The sequence below is a fragment of the Rana temporaria genome, chromosome 1, assembly GCF_905171775.1.
Source record: "Rana temporaria chromosome 1, aRanTem1.1, whole genome shotgun sequence".
Lineage (NCBI taxonomy): Eukaryota > Metazoa > Chordata > Amphibia > Anura > Ranidae > Rana > Rana temporaria.
This window is the reverse complement of record NC_053489.1, coordinates 67,575,873-67,598,046: the sequence shown is the minus strand read 5'-3', so window position 1 is coordinate 67,598,046 and position 22,174 is coordinate 67,575,873. Positions and strand designations below refer to the sequence as shown.

General features: G+C 42.8%; 1 protein-coding gene across 1 annotated transcript in view; it reads right to left on the bottom strand.

Moving 5' to 3' along the window:
* Positions 1-22,174, bottom strand: part of NNT (nicotinamide nucleotide transhydrogenase) — a 167,989-nt gene that overhangs the window by 107,996 nt on the left and 37,819 nt on the right. The window contains exons 6-9 of the mRNA XM_040339121.1: positions 13,786-13,874; positions 11,931-12,118; positions 8,601-8,734; positions 5,965-6,156 (exon numbers count right to left, since the gene is read on the bottom strand). Of these exons, the coding sequence (XP_040195055.1) occupies positions 5,965-6,156; positions 8,601-8,734; positions 11,931-12,118; positions 13,786-13,874 (603 nt within the window). The remainder of the gene's footprint in view (positions 1-5,964; positions 6,157-8,600; positions 8,735-11,930; positions 12,119-13,785; positions 13,875-22,174) is intronic.

Below are 22,174 nucleotides of genomic sequence, written 5' to 3'. Positions count from 1 at the left end.
CCCCTTCCACTCCCCCTGCGGTGTCCTCCTGGGAAGCAATGGTAAATGCTGCTTTACCCATGTATAGACTATATATTTTTATATTATAATTATATATATATATATATATATATATATATATATATATATATATATATATATATATATATATATATATATCACACACACATACATATATATATATATACACACACACATACATACACACATTGTATAATTGGGGTTGTTCCTGGAAGTATGAGAAGGTTTGGTCTTCTTGGACCTCAAGTTGACAGCTGTTGACTTTATCAATCTTTTTCATTGTTGTTAGACAAATTGACTGATAGTTTATCAGTTATTATTCTGTTCCTCACGTACATGTGTTTGATTTCATATTTTTTTTTTGCTGCATTTTTTATTTCTGTTAATGTAGGGGTATATGCATTACCGCAACGGTACAGTTGGGTTTCATTGCCTTGTTTTTTTTTCGACTCAGAGAACACTTACCGGAGACCTAATCAATTTTGCGTTCATACGCTGTCTCCATCATTGTTCGCATCATGGTTGGATTTTTTTTTTTTTTTTTTCGCCTTTGTTTGCTATGTCGTTATGTATTTATATTAAGCCAGCGTGGCCACAGTATGGCAAAGTACAAAAAAATTACATCATAAAACCGAAGTGCCCCTACCCAAGTCGACTAGCCCTTCCCCCCCCCCCCCCCCAAACCCAAACCCTCCCCTTTCTCTCCGAACCTCAGTCTCTTAATTTATCAACTTTTACTGCACTATACTTCCTACCCTATACCATCCGGACTAGATAACTCTGTGATGACTTATAGTCGACCCAGTCCTGCCATTTAAGTTTAAATCCCCTTTCACCTTCCTCCCCCATAAACTTAAGCTGTTCAATGTAATAAATATCATTTATTTTCTCGAGACACTTCTTCATTGTTGGACTCGCAGGATCTTTCCACTGTTTAGGGATCAGGCTCTTTGCTGCATTTAGGATATGGGGTTTCATTGCCTTGTATTCGACCGTTACTCGTATACGGCATTGTGCTCTGTTTATTAGTATAATTATGCTGTATTGTCTTAATTGTTCAATAAAGCCCTCCTGATTTGTAAAAAAAAAAGTTAATCCAGGGAATATCCAATTGCCTCTTGGGTGGTCAGGAAGGCATTGTTTTCATGCGCGGGGCTAAATGCTTTATTGGGTTTTTCATTGCCTTCCTCTGGATCAGCTGTGGGTATAGGATAGTATATGCAGGTTTTCGATTTGTGCGTTTTGTTTTCTGTTGGTCGCACTGGATGGACCTGCTTTTTTTTTCAACCAGATCAACTATGTAACTATATACTGGTTTCTTACAATGCAGTACCCTGAAATGACAGAGCTACACCCCTCAGCACAAACATTTTCACAGACTTGCCCTGCAAAGAAAGATGTGATGGGGTATGTCTAACCAGGTGTCCTACATTGTAAAAGTGCCCTGGGTAGAACTCTGGAACCTAGAGGACTTTACAGCCACAGCTAGATTACTTACAAAGCTGCTGTCTCAAAAAAGGTGGAGATACAACTATGAAAATGGAGGTTGGTACAAAGTATTTTTGACTGCAAATCTATTTCTGTGACTTCAACTGAGCTTTAACCATGAGGATTATTTATGAAGACCATTAGGTAGATTCACGTAGGGGCGCCTAACTTTAGGGCGGCCTAGCCTAGTCTTTTTAGACTACACCGCCGTAAATTAGTTAGGCTAGTAGTGATTCTTAAACCACTTACCTGCTAATTTTCGGCGGCGTAGCCTAAAACGAGCGGGCTTAAGCGCGCCTAATTCAAATGACTTGGAGGGGGGCGTGTTGTATTGAAATGAGGCTTGACACTGCGCATGCGCCGGGCGACTACATTTCCCAGTGCGCATTGTGGCTAAGTAGGCCGTACGGGCCTATTGATTTCGACGCGTACGTAAACAACGTAAATCCCGATTCGCGGACGACTTGCGCAAACGACGTAAAAAAATCGAACCTCGCGGCGGGAACGGCGGCCATACTTAACATTGTTATTCCTCCTCATAGGTGGAATAACTTTAGGCGGCCTATCGCTTACGGAAAAAACGTTCGGGAACCGTCGTAAATGCTCATTTACATAATCTACGCCGGCCGCAATGGAAGCGCCACCTAGCGGTAAGCCAAAACATTGCAATCTAAGATAGGACGACGCAAGCCGTCCTATCTTAGATATGTTTAAGTGTATCTCTGTTAGAGAATACACTTAAACATAAGTCGGCTTAGATTCAGAGTTAGGTCGGCTTATCTGTAGATAAGCCGGCCTAACTCTTTGTGAATCTACCTATATATATATATACACAAGCCATTGCAGACCTTCAATGGACATTTTCTATCCAGCCTAATTGATATTAGAGTGGTAAAAATTGCAACAATACACATGAATCCTTATTTTCAGAAGAAAAAAAAATGGAAAATACTTCTCTGCGATTGATGAACAATGTGTGGGTACCCTAATATTTTCTTTATGGAAGCACAATTTCATGAGCTATTCTGTTCTGCTATTTTAAACACGGGAATATGGCATGTTGCTAGAACTACAAAAATAGCAGCAAACACCAACACTCGTTATTTATGGCCTCATATTTACGTGTAATTTCATTATTATATGATGTGGGGTTTCAAATAAATAGCAAATATTTGCTTTGAAATGACTTTCCATCCAGCAAAAAATACTTTATTAAATAAAACTGGCAATGCATGAGTGCAATAAAAACCCTACAAAAAACACAAAGCATAAAGGAAAGTGAGTTGAACTGTTCGGGCCTAGACTGAATGTCAGCCTATTTACTCTTAGACTTGGCATAAGCAGCCATAATGGCAGCCAGTAATTAGGCCGGTGCTGGTCGGCTTACACAAAAGGCACTTAAAAATACTATTTACTTTCAACTTTATCCAGTGCTGGTACTGGATGAGGGCAGTACTCCAGGAGGGAAAAAAAAGCAATCAAACATTGAAAACTTTTCCATAAATGAGAACACCACTCGGCATATACATCACCATCCATTACCATACATCCATTACCAAGACATTGAATTTTCTGACCATTCCCCTCCAACAAGTTCGGGTCCATGCACTCTGGGCTTAAAAAACAAAAAGCAGTTTCTACAGGAGTTGTTTTTTCCTCCTACCTATAGAAGCAGCTCAATGCTATCCTATGTGTCTTTGCACATTAAAGTGCGATGCCCCATACACACGTGCGGGATTTCCGACGGGAAAATAACCTGCTTGGTCAGTCTTTCCCTTACACACGGCCGGTTTTCCCAACAGGAAAACTGCGATGGAGTTTTGGCCGGAAATCCCGGTGGGTTGTCACATTCGACTCTCCATCACAGATTGCTACGGAAGTGACGTTTCGTCACCGCCATCTTTCTACACCCCACACTGCACTGTAATGATAGCGTGTGAAGGGGGCAAGCGGACTTCTTGTTACACCCACCGGAGTTTTAGATTTCACAGTTATTTTCAACACAAAACTGAGCTTATATGCTTAAATACAGTATTTGGAAATCCGACGGACTGTTTACATGTTACATTTTTAAAGCCGCAGCAAACCTGCTGACCTTACATGCTTGCTAACGTGACAGAACACCTCTAATTTTCACATTTTACATGTAAACAGTCAGTCGGATTTACAAATACTGGCCCAGATTCAAGTAGAATTGCGCGATATTTGCGGGGGAGCAGGGCAACGCTTTTGCCCTGCCCCCCCGCAAATATTTTGCACTGCCCTCGATTCACGGAGTAGCTCCGTGAATTGCGGGGGCGCGCAGGCAAATTTGCCCGGCGTAAGCGCGTGCTAGTTAAATGATCCCGACGGGGGCGGGAATCATTTAAATTAGGTGCGCTCCCGCGCCGAGCGTACAGCGCATGCTCCGTCGGGAAACTTTCCCGACGTGCATTGCGGCAAATGACGTCGCAATGACGTCATTTGCTTCTAAGTGAACGTGAATGGCGTCCAGCGCCATTCACGTTTCACTTACGCAAACGCCGTGAAATTCAAATTTCACGGCGCGGGAAGGCCGGCTATACTTTAGCATTGGCTGCCCCTACTATTAGAAGGGGCAGCCTTGCGCTAAAAGTAGCCATACGGAAACTCCGTACCTGGCTTGCGCGGGGGGGCAGTGAAATCTAAAACTCCGGTGGGTGTAAAAAGATGTCCGCTTTCCCCCTTCTCACTCTATCATTACTGTGCAATGGTGTGGGGTGTAGCAAGATGGCGGCGACGGAACATCACTTCCGTAGAAATCTGTGATGGGGAGTGGAATGTGACACTACACCAGCCGTGTGTATGCTCCTTTTGCAGTTTTTCCTATAGGAAAACTGCCAAAAAACGTTGGGAAAATGTCCGCCGGTTTTCCCGACAGGAAAAAAGAGAACGGATTCTCTTTTTTTGTCCGGCAGGTTTCTGGGCAGTTTTCCCATAGAAAAAACTACGGAGGAGCATACACACAGCCGGGATTCCTGGCCAAAAGCTCTCCTCACAGTTTTCCCGTCGGGAAAACTGATCGTGTGTACCGGGCATTACAGGCATATTTCAAGAGGAGAATTTAGAGACGAAAAAAAAAAAACACCTCACAAGTGCATTTTTGAGAGGAGTTTTTAGGCAGAAAAAATTGCTAAAAGCTCATAAATATGCATAAAACACTCCTAAACATAGCATTAAAGAGCATTCAATGTTTAGGTGTATATTGATTATAATGGGGGGAAAAAAAGCAAGGAATGTTTTGGAAAAAACAAACACTTATAAAAGCAAATTCCCATAAACTGGCCTAAACTCTTGTGCAATAAGAGCTACTATGAGCATTTTATGCCACCATTTTTTTCTGCTCCCAATGTCCGACCGTGTGTACGGCCTAGCGGACAGGTTTCCAGCGGACAAAAGTTTCTAAGCATGCTTAGAAACTTGTCCGTCGGACATGTCCGATGGTTAGTACGCCTAATCGGACATGTCCGCTGGTTATTGCGTCTAACCAGCGGACCGAAATCCCGTGCATGCGTCAAATTGATTCAACGCATGCGTGGAAGCATTGAACTTCCTGGTTTGCGCACGTCCCCGCGTCACCGCGTTCTCTGTCCGCGGGGATTTTGGTCTGATGGTGTGTACACACATCAGACCAAAATATCCCAGGAGACATGTCCGATGAAAACGGTCCACGGACCGATTTCATCGGACATGTCTCCTCGTGTGCACGGACTCTTACACCCACCTATTTGCACTTTATGTTATTATTATTTTTGACGCCACCCTGCAGTAGTTAATCCTGGGTATACTCCAGTGACATACCCGAGCAGATGACATCAATGGGCACTCAAGGCCTGAGCACTGTCCCATGATCTTACACACCCAGGAGACTTGCTCTGTAAAGGTTTGTTCATACATGTGGTGATTATAAAGAACGAAGCAATGCTCATTAACACGCCTATAACATTTACGTTGTGTGCTCAGGTTTCCTTTGCGTTTATGATGCACTGAAAACGCTACAAGAATGCTTGTTTAATGCCCATAAAAGGTGCTGCTTTTCTAGTGGGAAATGCTTAAAGAGGAAGGGATGTAGAGTGGGGAAAATTATTACCTGTATTTTTAATCGGAGTATAACATGCACAGGCGTATAACACGCACCCTAACTTTAAGAGCGAAGTTTCAGGGAAAAAACTATGTATGTGCTATGTACGTAGTGCAGAGTTTATATATATATATATATATATATATATATATATATATATATATATATATATACACACATACATATACACACACACACACTCTGTATGTACACTGTGTATTGCCAATCCACAACATAAAGCAGCAATTTATATGAAGTGTAGAGAAAGAAAGGAGTTGCTCAAAGAAAATACACACATACTTCAGGCCCCTTGAAAGTTATCCAGGCTCTTAATGTATTCTAAACCATGAGCTTACCTTCATGACCACTGTTCCCCTGATTACATGATCCATGGTTCCATAGTCAAACTCATCCTTCAGGTTGTAGTGGAAGAGTTCTTTGTCAGGACTGATGGCTTTCAGCAGTTTGGTAATGTTGTTGGAATACAGTGTGCTGGCCTGTGAGGCCATTCGGCTGGGCAAATCTGTATAACCGACGTGTGTCACACCCTGAAAATAAGAGTTTAAGAAGCTTGTTATGTCAATGAAACAAAATTGTAAAAAAAAAAATACACATTTGGAGATTTGAAAGGATCCTTTATTTCAGCATACAGACTTCTACAAACAAGGAAGCCATGAGGGTTGATTTACTAAAACTGGATGGTGCGAAATCTGGTGCAGCTTTGCATGACAGCCAATCAGCTTCTGACTTCAGTTTGTTCAATGAAGCTTTGACAATAAGGCCTCGTGTACACGGGATGCTTGAAAACCTCTTCTGAACACTGCAAACTTGACAGCTAGTAACTGACGGTTAAAAAACGTCCGTTCTCCTGCTTTTACATACCACGTGCGTTCACGCTTAGAAGTGTTTTCCTACAGATAACGTCAGCAGACCCCCCCAAATGCCCACAATGCATGAAAAACAAGTATTCATAACTATTTCAGCCATTATGTGAGAGAAAGCAGTGTGCTTGTAGATAAAAAAAAAAAAAAAAATCTAAGTGTTACTAAACCTAAAAAATGTTTTTTACCTTCATGCATTGTTTGCATGAAGGTAAAAAAAAAAAAAAGTTTCAGATTCTCTGTCCCCCCCCCCCCCCCCACTTCCCTGTGTGAAGGGGAAGAGAGGGGAGAGGGAGGAGGCACCACTGTATCTACTCTCCCCTCTTTACACAGAACTCGAGCAGCAGCAGGAGCCATTGGCTCTTGCTGCTGTCAATCAGATGCAGTAAGGAGGAAGTGGGGGGAGGGCCCAAGTCCTGCTGTGTAAGTTTATGGAGCGCAGCTCTATAGACACACAGGTTGCGAGTGGTCAAACTATGCATCTTCCTATAATAAGCGGCTGGCTAGGATAGTCCTAAGAGAAAGAAAAGGAGCCAAGATCGCTACCTGGGACCCCAGAAGAGGAGAATCGGGGGCCACTCTGTGCAATACCACTACACAGCGGCATGAGAGTATAACATGTTTGTTTTGTTTTTTGACCAATCAAACCAAACCCAGTGTGAGATAAATTATTTTTACTGCTGCTTTAATCACAATGTCGGATGCCACAAGTCGGATGGTTAGGACAAGGATCCTACTTTGATCCGACTTCAATAATATTCAATGGGCTGAAGTAGAATCAAAGCCGGACCAAAGTAGTGCAGGAACTTTTTTCAAAGTCGGACCGACTTGTGTCAGACCAGTTAAGACGGCTCTCATAGGAAAACATTGATTTTCATAGCCTACTACAGCTACTTGTTCACCACGCTCTGCCATCCTTTTGTGATCACTTGTACCTGCCTCTTCACAGAGGCAGAGGCTTGTATGTTTTTTTGTTCTTATCCTATTTTTATCTATGCCAACAAAGGCTTTGTTTATCAACCATTGGGATTAACTATACTATGCGGAGCCTCTTTTTATTTTTTCCATGTTCCTCCATGTGAATATGCTCTCCATTGCCCTCTATGAGGAGTTTCCATTTTTGTTCACCGTATCCTGAATATACAAGACTTGAAGACACGGACCACAGCGATATCCTTGAAGCTTCATCACCTTCTCCATGGATGTCATCATCCTGAGGATTTCGTCTATGCCTGTCTGACATACCGCCACTGGCGAGTGTGTCCAACACGTCTGGTAAGAGTATCCATTCCTTACATGTCTTGGCTATCTTTTGAATTTATGGTGGACCTTCTAGTGAGATTTCAAACTTCTGAAATGATGCGACTCACCTCACATGCCTCAGCATAGTCGCACAACGGGACTTTTTTGCTCATTGGTTATGTAGGATACCATCCCACCTTGATGTGTTGAATATTCCACATATATTTGTGGTTAATCTGGACTTGTACCACCCAGTTCGGTCCATTGTGATATACTTATATGCACATTGCCATTTATCAACACTTTTACTTTTCAGAATTATTGTTGTTATTATTTGATTCAGTGTATATATATATATATATATATATATATATATATATATATATATATATATATATATATATAGTGCTATTTACTATTATTAGGGGCATTTTCATGTCTTTACACATTTGTTTTTGATTATAGTTCATACTATATCTTACTTAGCGCCGCACTTTTTTTCTTTTATTGATTTTCATACGACGTACCAGTGTGAACCTGGCCGAAACGCAATTTTTCGGCTTTCAAAGAAATACCAGTAAACTTAACTGCCTCTAAATGACCGAGTGTACATGTACACATAAGATAACACTGAGGAGAGTTCAGTGGCTGCTGAAAAAAAATGTGAACTGCTCCGAAACATTCGCTTACACTATCCCTTCATTATAGAAGAAGCAGATACCCAGCACGATGTAAGATATTCTTCAACAATACATAATGCAAAAGAAAAGAACAGAATATATCAGTTTCGCAAGACTATTTTATGAAAACTACCACACATTACCACGAGGAAAAGAATTACCAATAAAACACAGAAAATAGTGACCTACCTTGTGAGTGTATAGCTCTCCGGGTTTGGTCGTTTCGATGTTACCACCGGCCTCTGATGCCAAATCTACCACAACTGAACCTTCCTTCATGGATTCAATCATGTGAGTCTTGATCAATATGGGAGCCCTTTTCCCTGTGAGTGAAGTAGAGCAAAAAATGTCAAAATATCCAAATAAAAGCACCAGAGAGAATTTAGACTCCTTTCACATTGAGATGCTTTTCAAGCGTTGTGCTAAAAGTGCCTAAAAACCTATTTTCATTAAGATCAATTAATGCTTTCACACTGGGGCGGTGCGCTGGCGGCATGGTGAAAAAAGTTCTGCAAGCAGCATCTTTGGAGTGCTTCAAAAGCACCTGAAAAACGCTGAAAAATTACTATTTTGAGTCACGTGACCATAAAAAAAGAGCCCAAACGCCGCAAAAGCAATTTAAAAGCGCCGCAAAACCGCCCAGTGTTTTATGGGCAGTTTTCAAGGCGCCTCAGTGTGAAAGAGGCCTTAACCATCTCAATACCGGGCACTTTCACCCCCCTTTCTGCCCAGGCCGATTTTAAACTTTCAGTGCGGTCACACTTTGAATGACAATTACTCAGTCATGCAACACTGTACCCATATGAAAATTTTATATATTTTTTGGAGACAGATAGAGCTTTCTTTTGATGGTATTTAATCATCACTGGGTTTTTTATTTTTTGCACAACAAAAAAAGACTGAACATTTAAAAAAAAAAAAGTTTTTCTTAGATTCTGTTATAACATTTTGCAAATAAGTGATTCCTCTTCTTCACTTATGTGCGCTGATGAGGCTGACTGATGGGCACTGCCAAGGCTTCACTGCTTGGCACTGATGGGGCTGCACTGATCATCAGGGAACTGATTATCTCTGCAAATGTCACACTCTCCTCACCCTGTGACAGCATGTGAAGAAAGGAATGCGGATAACCTGCAAGTTTGTTTACACGTGATCAGCTGCGATTGGACACACAGCTGGGAATAGACCAGATCTTTAGTAACTTGGAGCGTTTGGAGATCCTATGTAGCAAAGAGCCTCCCAGCAAAAGGCAGAATGCCAAACTCCGGGTAGACCAGCTGATATAAAAAGGGCCAATCACATGGCAGATCTTTGTGTCAGTGGAAACAATAGTGCCCCAAGTGCCAGATAAAGGGAAGCAAAGTGCCCCATCCGGCCCGCAGGCCGCAGTTTGGAGACCATTCGTTTAAGGAACGGAGATGTCCTTCCATTTCCTACAAGGAAATGTGTCTTCTGACCCAATCTAAGGCCTATTGCACACTGGTAAAATAAATACTGTGTTTGTAGCCATGTAGCAATTTTTTATTTCTTTTTTTCGAACACAGGTGCATTGTGTTCTATGGGATAATGCACACAGATGCGCAAAGATCCACAGTGCAAAGTTTCCTCTGCACTGTGTTGAGTTACGATTGAGTGCAGTAAGCATTGAAAGCTTGAAGAGGATTAAGAATAATTACAAGTTTGTACTTTTACGAGTAGTATATATGCAAGGTACATAACTTCTTGCCACAAAGACCTTGTGTATAAATATCTAGATGGAAATCTTGGTGCTGAAAAATCGAAAATGCAGGATGCACTTGTCCCAAAACCAAAACATTTTTTTTTTTAACCACTTCCCGACTGCCTCATGTACATTTACGTTGGCAGAATGGCACGGACAGGCACATCAACGTACCTGTATGTGCCTGCCTAGACGTGGGTCCGATCGGGACAAAGGGTACTTGCGGTGGTCGGATTCCCTCGGGGAGCGATCCGGGAAGACGGCGCGGCTATTCGTTTATAGCCGCTCCGTCCCGATCGCTCCCGGAGCTGAAGAACGGGGAGAGCTGTATGTAAACACGGCTTCCCCGTGCTTCACTGTGGCGGCGTATCGATCGAGTGATTCCTTTTATAGGGAGGCTCGATCGATGACGTCAGTCCTACAGCCACACCCCCCTACAGTTGTAAACACACACTAAGTGAACACTAACTCCTACAGCGCCCCCTGTGGTTAACTCCCATACTGCAACTGTCATTTTCACAATAAAGAATGCAATTTAAATGCATTTTTTGCTGTGAAAATGACAATGGTCCCAAAAATGTGTCAAAATTGTCCGAAGTGTCCGCCACAATGTCGCAGTCACGAAAAAAAAAAAATCGCTGATCGGCGCCATTAGTAGTAAAAATAATTAATAAAAATGCAATAAAACTATCCCCTATTTTGTAAACGCTATACATTTTGCGCAAACCAATCGATAAACGCTTATTGCGATTTTTTTTACCAAAAATAGGTAGAAGAATACGTATCGGCCTAAACTGAAAAAAAACATTTTTAGATATGTTTTTGGGGGATATTTATTATAGCAAAATGTAAAAAATATTGATTTTTTTTCAAAATTGTCGCTCTATTTTTGTTTATAGCGCAAAAAATAAAAACCGCAGAGGTGATCAAATACCACCAAAAGAAAGCTCTATTTGTGGGGAAAAAAAGATGCCAATTTTGTTTGTGAGCCACGTCGCACGACCGCGCAATTGTCTGTTAAGTCGACGCAGTGCCGAATTGTAAAAACCCCTTGGGTCATTTAGCTGCCTAAAGGTCCGGTCCTTAAGTGGTTAAATATATATTTTTACAAATAATTGTATTATATTTGACTTTTTAATATCACGATTTTAAATGAATATGAATTAATTATAAGTCATTTTTTAAAAATCATATGACACATGAAAAACACACCAATAAAATCATGACAGAATCACGTGCGTGTTCGGCACCTATTTCTCCATAGGCAAAATGCCGAAAACACCATTTTCAGCCACCGAAAATTTTGCTGCATCTCTATAAATATCACTAAATTACAGTGTCAACTGCAATAGGCCTAACGCCAGAATAATGTTGGGCAGGTTGAACACTGCTGCACTGGGGTTTGGCCGCAGCACAGGTGTACCTGTGGTTTTTGCGTGGTTAGCCCGTGTTCTCATAGACATTATTAGGTTGTGTGTTTCTGGTGCGTTTTCTGAAAGTGCACCAAAAGTCCTGCATGCTGAATCTTTCAGAAAACTCGCCAAAAACAGGTGTATGGGAAACCACATGAAAGCTGTGGGTACACCTGCGCTATGGCCAAACTGTAGCATGCGCAGCAGTGTGATAACTGGCCTCAGCCAATGAGTGGTCATACTCGGGACAAATTATTTGAAATCAGCGGTGACCATTTCCCTCAATCTGGGGGCTCAGATAGGTTTATTAAAGCAAGTGTTTGGAGGAGCAGGAGGGAAAATAGCTTGTAATGCATTAATGCTTTATTTTACTGCCAGGGTAATTACCAGGAATGAGAGCTGTAGTAATGATGATGTCCACATCTTGACACTGCTTGGCAAACAGCTTCATCTCAGCTTCGATAAACTCCTTGGACATTTCCTTGGCGTACCCTCCTTGTCCGTCTCCGGACTCCTTTATGTCTACTTCCAAGGGCTCGGCACCAATAGACTTGAACTGCTCCAGAGCTGCAGCCCTGCATAATACAGAGAAGATTAACATCTGAAAGGTGCTACACATCAGTTTAGATAGGAGGTTCATCTGTGACCCCTGTAGCACTTTATCATAGCATAGCAAATCTTCTACTTCAGAATAAAGAGACTACAAGGCTTATATGCATCAGGGTAGAATCTACACAGAGGGCACACAAGTTATGTGGGTCCGACAGACCCAGAAACACCAGTATGTAGCCATTTTAAAGCAAACTTGTGCTTTGTTCAGACAGGTCAAGGAAACCAGTTCTCCCTTCGCCGCCACCAGCATATGTTATTCATCAGCACCATGCCCCCACCACAAACCCCGGAATACCAGGCACAGGGGCAGATGTGTCACAGATCCAAAAGACCTGCAGTACATCGGTGCATGCGCAACATTTTACAGCCTCCATACCGCTCTCACGACAGAGAGAATTTAACCACTTAAAGTGGATGTAAACCCAATTTTTTTTTTTTTTTTTATGTCACAATGTAGAGTATAAGATTTCCTATCATCTGTGCCCAGTCTTGCCACACTGAGTTAATCCAGCTCTGAGCAATCCTCTTTTATTGTTCAGTGAAAATTAACAGACTTCCAGATAAAAACCTGTCTAAGTAAAAAGTCCTTTCCTCTCTCCTTGCTTTGAGTGACAGGCTATTTACATATCTAGAACCCCCAAACATTATATATGTTTTGTTCTAACACCATAGAGAATAAAATGGCGGTCGTTGCAATACTTTCTGTCTCACCGTATTTGCGCAGCTGTCTTACAAGCGCACTTTTTTTGGGGGGGAAAATTTACTTTTTTGAATAAAAAAATAAGGACGACATTAAAAGTTTACCCATTTTTTTTTATATTGTGAAAGATAATGTTACGCCGAGTAAATCGATATCCAACATGTCACGCTTCAAAATTGTGCCTGCTCGTGGAAAGGTGACAAACTTTTACCCTTAGAAATCTCCATAGGCGACGTTTAAAAAAAAATATTCTACAGGTTGCACGTTTTGAGTTACAGAGGAGATCTAGGGCTAGAATTATTGCTCTCGCTGTAACGACCTCACATGTGTAGCTTGAACGCCGTTTTCATATGCCGGCGCTGCTCATGTTTGCATGCGCTTCTGTGCGTGAGCTCGTCGGGACATTTTTTTCTCATTTAACCTTTTAGTTTTTATTGTTACACTGTTCTATTTAATACAAAAACAATGTGTCACTTTTATTCCTATTACAATGAATGCAAACACCCCTTGTAATAGAAAAAAAGCATGAGATCTGGGGTAAAAAAATAAAAAATAAAAGCTATGGGTGGAAGTGACGTCTTGATGTTGCTTCTGCCCTGCAATAGTATGGAGACGGGTGGGGGCCATCTTTCCCTCACTCGTCTTCATACCCAACAGGACACGATTGCCTCCGGTAAGCGGCAAAAGGAATCAGAACGTGCCGGGAGTGGGGGCCCCTCTCCCGCCACCGATAAAAGTGATCTTGCGGAGAATCCACCGCAGAGACCACTTTTATCTGAAAGCGTACCACCCACTGAAGAGGATACCGGAGTGATGGTAGCTAGCTGCTGCCATAACGATATACCTCTTCAAAGTCATGACGTATAACGAAGGTGGGTGGTCCAGAAGTGGTTAAAAACAAGTTATAATTTGATCATGAAATGGCCATACCTGGTGTCGAATCCTCGGACGATGGCCCCCATTGATTTTGCAGATCCTGCAGCAGCCAGACCAGCGACACCACCTCCAATGATCAATACCTGCACAGAAAAGAAGAAGGCCATGAAATCACTATGTGAAGTATTCAAATCATTCGAAAATACAGCTTACAAAACTGCTAACAAACACTAAGCCTAGGTTCACACTGCTGCGAATTAAAAATCGCGGTAAAATGCGCGATTTTACCGCGATTTCGCAGCTGCGATTTTGCCCGCAATTTAATGTAAATCGCGGCCCGAAATCGCAAAAAGTAGTACAGGAACTACTTTTTGAAATCGCAGATGCGGCGTCGCACTGATTAGGACAGTGCCATTGCCGACAATTGCCGCCGATTTGAGATGCGATTTGACATGTCAAATCGCATCTCAAATCGTTCCAAATCGTACCCAGTGTGAACCAGGGCTAAAAATAACACTTTATCAAAGGAATTAAAGAACAGACAAACATTTTACGTGCTGCTCACATCTGGGTATTGTAGAAGGTAATCTACAATAGGAAGCTTACCCAAGAAGATTCCCTTTAAAGCCTTAAAAGGAAACACCAAAATATCAGAATTTAGTGAAAGCCAGGTATCTAGCCGTATTAGAAGGACCTCAGCATAAGCAGCCCTTATGTTCTTTATTACAGGGTCCAGCAAGGACTTTCTAATAAGGCTCAGAACTGCCTTTTACTATTTGCCATCCTCTGCAATTTCACTAAAGTGCTACTAAAACCACAACAACAAAAATCAGTCTGTAAATGCATTAAAGCATGCTGGTTACACTCACTGTGGACCCTAAGGGGTTATTCCTCTGAATTGTGTAAAAAGGCTGTTTGATTCTGTCTTCTCTAACCCTTCCCTCTTCCACTGTCCCCAAAACCATCTCCAGACATAACAGAGCCTTGGGGTCACTCTGCACATGCTCAGTTTGATGTGTATTGCTAGAGTTTTTTGAGAGAGTGCATGTGATAAGCACAGGGCCAATCAGCACTGTCCATACAGAGGGTCAGGGGACCCTGAAAGGACAGCCAGTGCAGTATGAAGAGTCCTCTTACAAGCTTTAACTAGGCAATGATGGAAGTCACAAGACTGCTATATACTGCTGATGAGAAAAGGTATTTAACAGTTTATATTTACTAAAATAGTTGCATTTCCATGTTCTGGGTACTGTGGGGGACCAGATATAGTGAATGAGGGGTCCTGGGTTTAGTAACACTTTAAGGTCAGGTTCACATATGTGCGCCCCCAGTTCCCAGCATGGTATCTGGTGTGAATCAGGTCTGAATTTTTGCCTGAATTTGCATCTGAACCAGACCCAAAGACGCACAGGACCCTTTTGGAATGCGGACAGCAGATGCCCCAGACCTGTATGAACTGGCTCAATTGCGAGCCGGGCACACTTGCATGCCATGCAAAATCGATGCGGGGGAAATCCACATCCAATTCCTACATATGTGGACCAGCCTAAGATGTTGAAGTCTTCATTAAGAGAGTCTACTCCCAATTTAGCGCAATAGCTGTACAGCAAATTGTCACTTTTGCTTAGAGTCCCACGTGCAGGCTACAAGTAGTAGGTACGAAATAAATAAAAAAATACACATTATATTATATTTTTTATATACATATAATTATATATATATATATATATATATATATATATATATATATATATATATATATATATATATATATTGCACCAATACCTGTTTTTTTAAGAGCAAGTATGAGTACCGATACTTGTGCTCAAGTACTCGCCGATACCAATTACCAAATACTGTGCAGTGCGATTTGAGCCCATATAAAATTAATGGGCTCAAATCGCACTGCAAATAATCACATGCAATTTGAACAGGAATGCAATGCGATTCCTGTCTGAATCACATGTGCTTACTCACACTGCTCCTGTGTGAACCCAGGCTGAAGTCACTATGACATGCCTGGGTTCACACAGGAGCAGTGCGAGAACCTGCATGTGATTAAGACAGGAATCGCACCGCATTCCTGTTCAAACCACATACAATTCTTTGCAGTGCGATTTGAGTCCATTCATTTTGTATGGGCTCACATCGCACTGCAAAGGTATCGGTTTTAGGTACTGGAGCATTTGCATGAGTACAAAGACTCGTGAAAATGCTTAGTATAGGGACCAATACCAGATTTTTATTTATTTTTCCCCCCATCAGTGATTTTTTTTCTTATAGTTGATCTTCCAGCCTCAAATCCTTGCCCAAGTGAGGTGGAGGTCAAGCCTCCTGGAGCCTCCCAGGACACAGACATCACATATCCCAGAAGGCTGCATGCTTCCAGCTGAAGGAGAAGAACTTGACACTTCTTCATTAGGACACCGACTGCGAGAACCTGGAGGAGGAAACTGGCTGCAGATGACCTACAAGAGGCAGTTTGGCACAGTAAGGCCATTTTCCCACAGGCCTTAGCTTGTATATAAGCAGTGTGAACAGCAAGCTTTGGCAAAGCCTTTGCAGAGCTTTCAGCAAGCTTTGTTGAAGTGTTGAAATTACTTTTCAGCTTCAGTTTGTAAATGTTGAACAGCGATCCAAATGGGTGTGCTGATTGTCACTTTAAGCAAGCTACTAGCAGGCTTCAGAGTTTCTTAACCACTTAAGGACCGGACCAATATGCTGCTAAATGACCCAAGGGGTTTTTACAATTCGGCACTGCGTCGCTTTAACAGACAATTGCGCGGTCGTGCGACGTGGCTCCCAAACAAAATTTGCGTCCTTTTCTTCCCACAAATAGAGCTTTCTTTTGGTGATATTTGATCGCTTCTGCGATTTTTATTTTTTGCGCTATATACAAAAATAGAGCGACATTTTTGAAAAAAAATCAATATTTTTTACTTTTTGTTATAAGAAAAATCAAATAAACTAAATTTTAGTCAAACATTTAGGCCAAAATTTATTCAGCCACATGTACACAAGTAAAAAAAAAAAAATCGCAATAATAAAAAAAAATAGCTACCTAGCGGGAACAGCGACACCAATACAGCGATCAGAAAAATGATCGCTTAGTATCACTGCCAATAGGGAGTGAAAGGGTTAACTAGGGTGGTGATCAAGGGGTTAAAACTTTATTAGGGGGGGGGTACGGGGGCTACCCTGGACCCAACACTAACTGCCTGTCACACGGACACTAAATGCAGTGGTCAGTACATATATGATCACTGCATTCAGTGACACTGACGGGGGGTGGGGGTGATCGCAAGGGGTTAATGTGCCTGCGTGTACTGGTGTCAGTGTAGTGTTGTTCAGACTCACTGTGTGATGTGATCTCTCCTCAGCGGCGGTTGAAAATACCGCTGAGAGGGGAGATCACATCACTTCCCTCTTCCTGTGTTTACACAGGAGGAGGAAGTGACACGCAGGGGGAGCGCGCGGATTGGCTGAGAGCGATCCGGAGGGGGCGGACAAAAGCGAACAGCCGCCCCCTCATCCCTGATCGCTCGGACAGCCACGGGAAACGCCGCATGTACCGGGGGGGTATGGGGTCCCGATCGGACCCCCGACCCACGTCTAGGCAGGGGCGTACAGGTACGCCAATGTGCCTGTACGTGCCATTCTGCCGACGTAAATGTACATGCGGCGGTCCGCAAGTGGTTAAAGCGTGTTGAAAGCCTGCTAACTGGCTTAAAGTGGCGATCAACACTCCCATTAGGATCTGGGTTCAACATTTACAAACTGCATTTGAATGGTACTTTAAACGCTTCAACAAAACTTGCTGAAAGCTGTACAAATGCTTTGTCAAAGTTTGCTGTTCACACCGCTCTTATATAGGCTGAAGCCTGTGTGAATTACACACATGCCTATGCATTACAGAAGAACACTGGGGGGGCGGGGGGGGATAAGAGGACAATGCAGGTTTGCGAGTAGGTCTTTCCTGGATAAAAGACAAATTGCATATTGTCAATGAACCTAATGGGAATGGGTGGAGTTCCTCTTTACTAAAAATAAAAAGGAAGTCCAAGCTTGGGGCTCCAACCATTACAAACCAGGTTTACCCCTAAGGCCCCGTACACACGACCGAACATGTCCGATGAAACTGGTCCGCGGACCAGTTTCATCGGACATGTTCGGTCGTGTGTACGGCCTATTGGACCGTTTTCCAGCGGACATTTTTCCAGCGATCCGTTTTCCAACGGACAAAAGTTTCTTAGCATGTTTAGAAACTTGTCCGCTGGAAACCTGTCCGTCGGACATGTCCGCTGGTTAGTACGTCCAACCAGCGGACCAAAATCCCGCGCATGCATCGAATTGATTCGACGCCTGCGTGGAAGCATTGAACTTCCTGGTTTGCGCACGTCGCCGCGTCACCGTCACGTCACCGTGTTCTCTGTCTGCGGGGATTTTGGTCTGATGGTGTGTACACACATCAGACCAAAATATCCCAGGAGACATGTCCGATGAAAACGGTCCGCGGACCGATTTCATCGGACATGTCTCCTCGTGTGTACATGGCCTTACATATTTTTCATGGAATAAAAGATGTGCAGAGGGTGCTTGGCCTCTAGTCCTCCATCTTCTGTGCCCAGCACATTATAGTTTCCAGGTACGAGAAAAAAAAATCAATGAACTCATCTATTGGCTACATTTCCTCCAGCATACACCACACACACACACACACACAGCGTACCAGATACTGTCCAGACAGACAGACACAGAGGATGTTTGTTTTCACACAACAGAAATTCCCCTTCCTAATTCACCGTGTCCCAGGTGTGCATTACTATGCATGAGCAGACTCCGTCCCTACATACAATGCAAGCCCATGCTTCCACAAGACACTGCCTGAACAGAAACGTCTGCATCTTTTTTACTTTCTACTACCCATAACTCTAGCCAGGCTGGATCAGGACTTGTTATTAGTCTCATTTACTAAAACTGGAGAGTGCTAAATCTGGTGCAGCTCTGCATAGAAACAAATCAGCTTCCAGGTTTTATTTTGTCAAAAGTTTAAAGTGGTTGTAAACCCAACCACACAACTTGCACCTACAGGTAAACCTAGATTAAGGCTTACCTGTAGGTGCGAGAAATATCTCCTAAACCTACATGGTTTAGGAGATTTTTACAATAAGGACAGGCGGCGATGTCTAGGGCGCATGCGCACAGTGTATCCAACGGCGCAGGCGCACTGAGCGTGCCGTTTTTGTCAATGGCATTTTTCTGGTAAATGACATATGTCCACACATGCGCGGGGACCTGCCGGTCCCGCTCACAATGATGTCATCGCCGCTCTGGCCAATCACAGCACACAGAGCGACGATAACAGGAAGAAAATGTGAGGGGACATGGCGGCGGAGGGGAACGAGGAGGACTTTGATCTCAGGTAAGTGCCACATAAAGAGCTAGTATGCTATGCATACTAGCTCATTAGGTCTTTCTCTTGCAGGTTTTTACTTCCTCTTTAATTGAAGCTGAAGTTAGAAGTTGATTGGTTACCATGCGGAGCTGCATCAGAATTTGCACTCTCCAGTTTTAGTAAATCAACCCCATTGTACTTTATTTTCCAAATGCTTTTGGATTTTTTATTTTTGACATGCTAGTCTCCATATGGAAAATAGAGATTACTGAGGCTACTTTCGCACGACCGTTAGCGCTAACGCACCACCCCTTTTAGCAGTGTTTTTTGCCCCCCCCCCCCCCCAAAAAAATGGTATAAAGTCCAGTTTTGCGGTGCTTTCAAAGCGCTTTTCAGCAATACGCAGGGCATTTAGGGAGCGCTTCCAACCCACCCCAAAGATGCTGCTTGCAGGACTTTTCGTAACGTCCCGCAAGCGCACCGCCCCAGTGTGAACAGACACACTGCAATGAATGGGAGGCGCTTTTCGGAGGCTATTTCTAGTGCTTATACTCCTGAGAACTGCCTCAGTGTGAAACTAACCTAAAGTTACAAAAATTCTCGTACAACAGAATAAAAATGTACATTTGTATTGTATTTTTTAAGGAAGACTGTACTGATAAAATGAATAATCGCACGATCTGGTATCATACGAGAACATTTTTTGTTTGCCCCTTCGGATAATATCAGATGAACTGTTTTGATCGGCTCTCGAAAGCTCTGTACTAACCATCAAATTATCCTATGATCACACTGAAAGCGCCATTTTTCATCCGATTTTCTGATAATGTGTATGGGCTATAAAATAATAACGTTTTAGTCTATGATCCACTAGAACCACTAGATTTGTATCATTTAGCATCATGTCACAATTGGTCTTCAATTTCAGAGCTGGCAAGCTACCATCCGACTGCGATAAGGATGAGAACAGAAGCACCTATTAGAATTGCGGGTCTGCACCCGTTTCATATGTGCACATCTGGTGAACATGGGAGAACATTTAGCCCTATTAGAAGGCGTTCTTTCAGATATGTGGAAAAGTTTATTAAAGCGGAGGTCCACACAAAAGTGTCTGGATTCCTCCCCCCCTACGGTGTCACATTTGGTACCTTTCAGGGGGGAGGGGGGGTGCAGATACCTGTATAATGCAGGTGTTTGCACCCACTTCTGGGCATAGATAGCCGCAGAATCTGCAGGTCCCAGAAGACAGCAGGGACCATTCGGATTGCGCAGCGCGATTCGCGCATGCGCAGTAGGGAACCAGCTTCACTTCTCGATTCCCCTACCAAAGATGGCGGCACCAGCATCCGAGGACCGTGGGACGGGTCGCCCTCGGGTGCCGATATCGTGGGCTCCCTGGACAGGTAAGTGTCCTTATTTTAAAAGTCACCTGCTGCAGTATTTGTAGCTGCTGACTTAAAAAAAAAAAAAAAATTGGGCGGACCTCCGCTTTAAGTCAACCTCCCTGTGCACCATACTTTAAACCTATATGCAAACCAAGGAGAGTAACTGTCCAAAATGGAGAAGATGTAAATGTGCTGGACAGTAACTTTTTATTTTTACTTTGTTTGATCCCAGTTTGGTTTTCCTTTTGTCAATTTTACATTTTTTCGATATTTGCGGACGTTTGCAGCGCTGTCATTGTACGAAATAACAAAAATCGCCCTACTTTAGGATCGCTGGAAGATCAGTGCAAGGAGCTGCATCTATCTATGCCCAATCCCAATGTGACAATCAATACACATTAATAAAGAACAACCACAAAGTTCCTAATTTTTTAATCTTTCACATCGATGAGAGTGCTAGAAATGTGCACAGCATGAACCTTGAAAGACCATGTTGGCTTATCTGTGAACATTATTTACTTTTGACCAGGATGACCAACGCTAAATACACTTTTCTAAAAAGTGAAACTCCATGCATGTCATGCACCATTACACCACTAGAGGGGGGCAGTGTACTTCTAACAGCTTTAGGAAAAGCTCTAGCATACAGAAAAAAAATCCCTTCAGATGCGATTTCTCTTAGGGCCAGTTCACACCAGACGCAGTTCCGTTCAGTTCTGTGTACTTTTTTTCTGCACAAAATGCATGCACAGTTTTTTTTTGTATTCCAATGGCTCTAGTTGGTTCTAGTTTACACCATGCAGTCAGTTTCCAGTCAGTTTCTGCACCAGAAACTGACTGCATGGTGTGAATTGGAGCCGACTAGAGCCATTGGAATACATGGAAAACACTGTGCATGCATTTCTAGTGCAGAAAAATGCACACAGAACTGTACGGAACTGCGTCTGGTGTGAACTGGCCATTAAAGGGAAATCAAATCTAAAAGCATTTTTTTGCCCAAAATCTGACTTGCATCTTAGTGCAGACTTCTGGGAAAATCAATAAGCCAATCACACAAGCAGGAAGTGACATTTCTGGGGGGGCGTTCTCTGTACAGAATGCCTCCAGTTTGCCATCTTGCATTGGATTTTACAGAAATTGTTATGATGTGCGCTCAGACAAAGATTACAAAAGCCAACCAAGGACCAATCAGGAATGTGGGAATGACGTTATATAATTAGATGTCATTAACTATCTAGGACAGGCATTTATGTCTGTCAAATGGTCAACAACTGTTATTTTTTTAATGGCTTATTATCACCAGATCCCAGTGTTTGTGAACATAAGAGATTCAGTAGACATTACAGCAACCTGGCACCTTACATCCTCCTTAGCCCTCCCTGCTATTGCCCGAAAACACAGCTAATGAACCCAAGGCCAGCTGGAACAGAATATCAGCTCATGTTACTCGCAGCAGCAGGTGCAGCTTCCCATGCTAAATCTGGATCAGAACAAGATCCAGCACACCGTGAAATTCTAAGAGTAAACACGGCTGTATTATGATGGGAAGGACATCACTGCCAACTTTACTATGGCTCGGGTGGTACAATGTCGCCATCTGCTGGCTGCTACATTAACAAAACAAGAGTGGACCCATGAATTCACAAATGGCATCAAGGGCAGA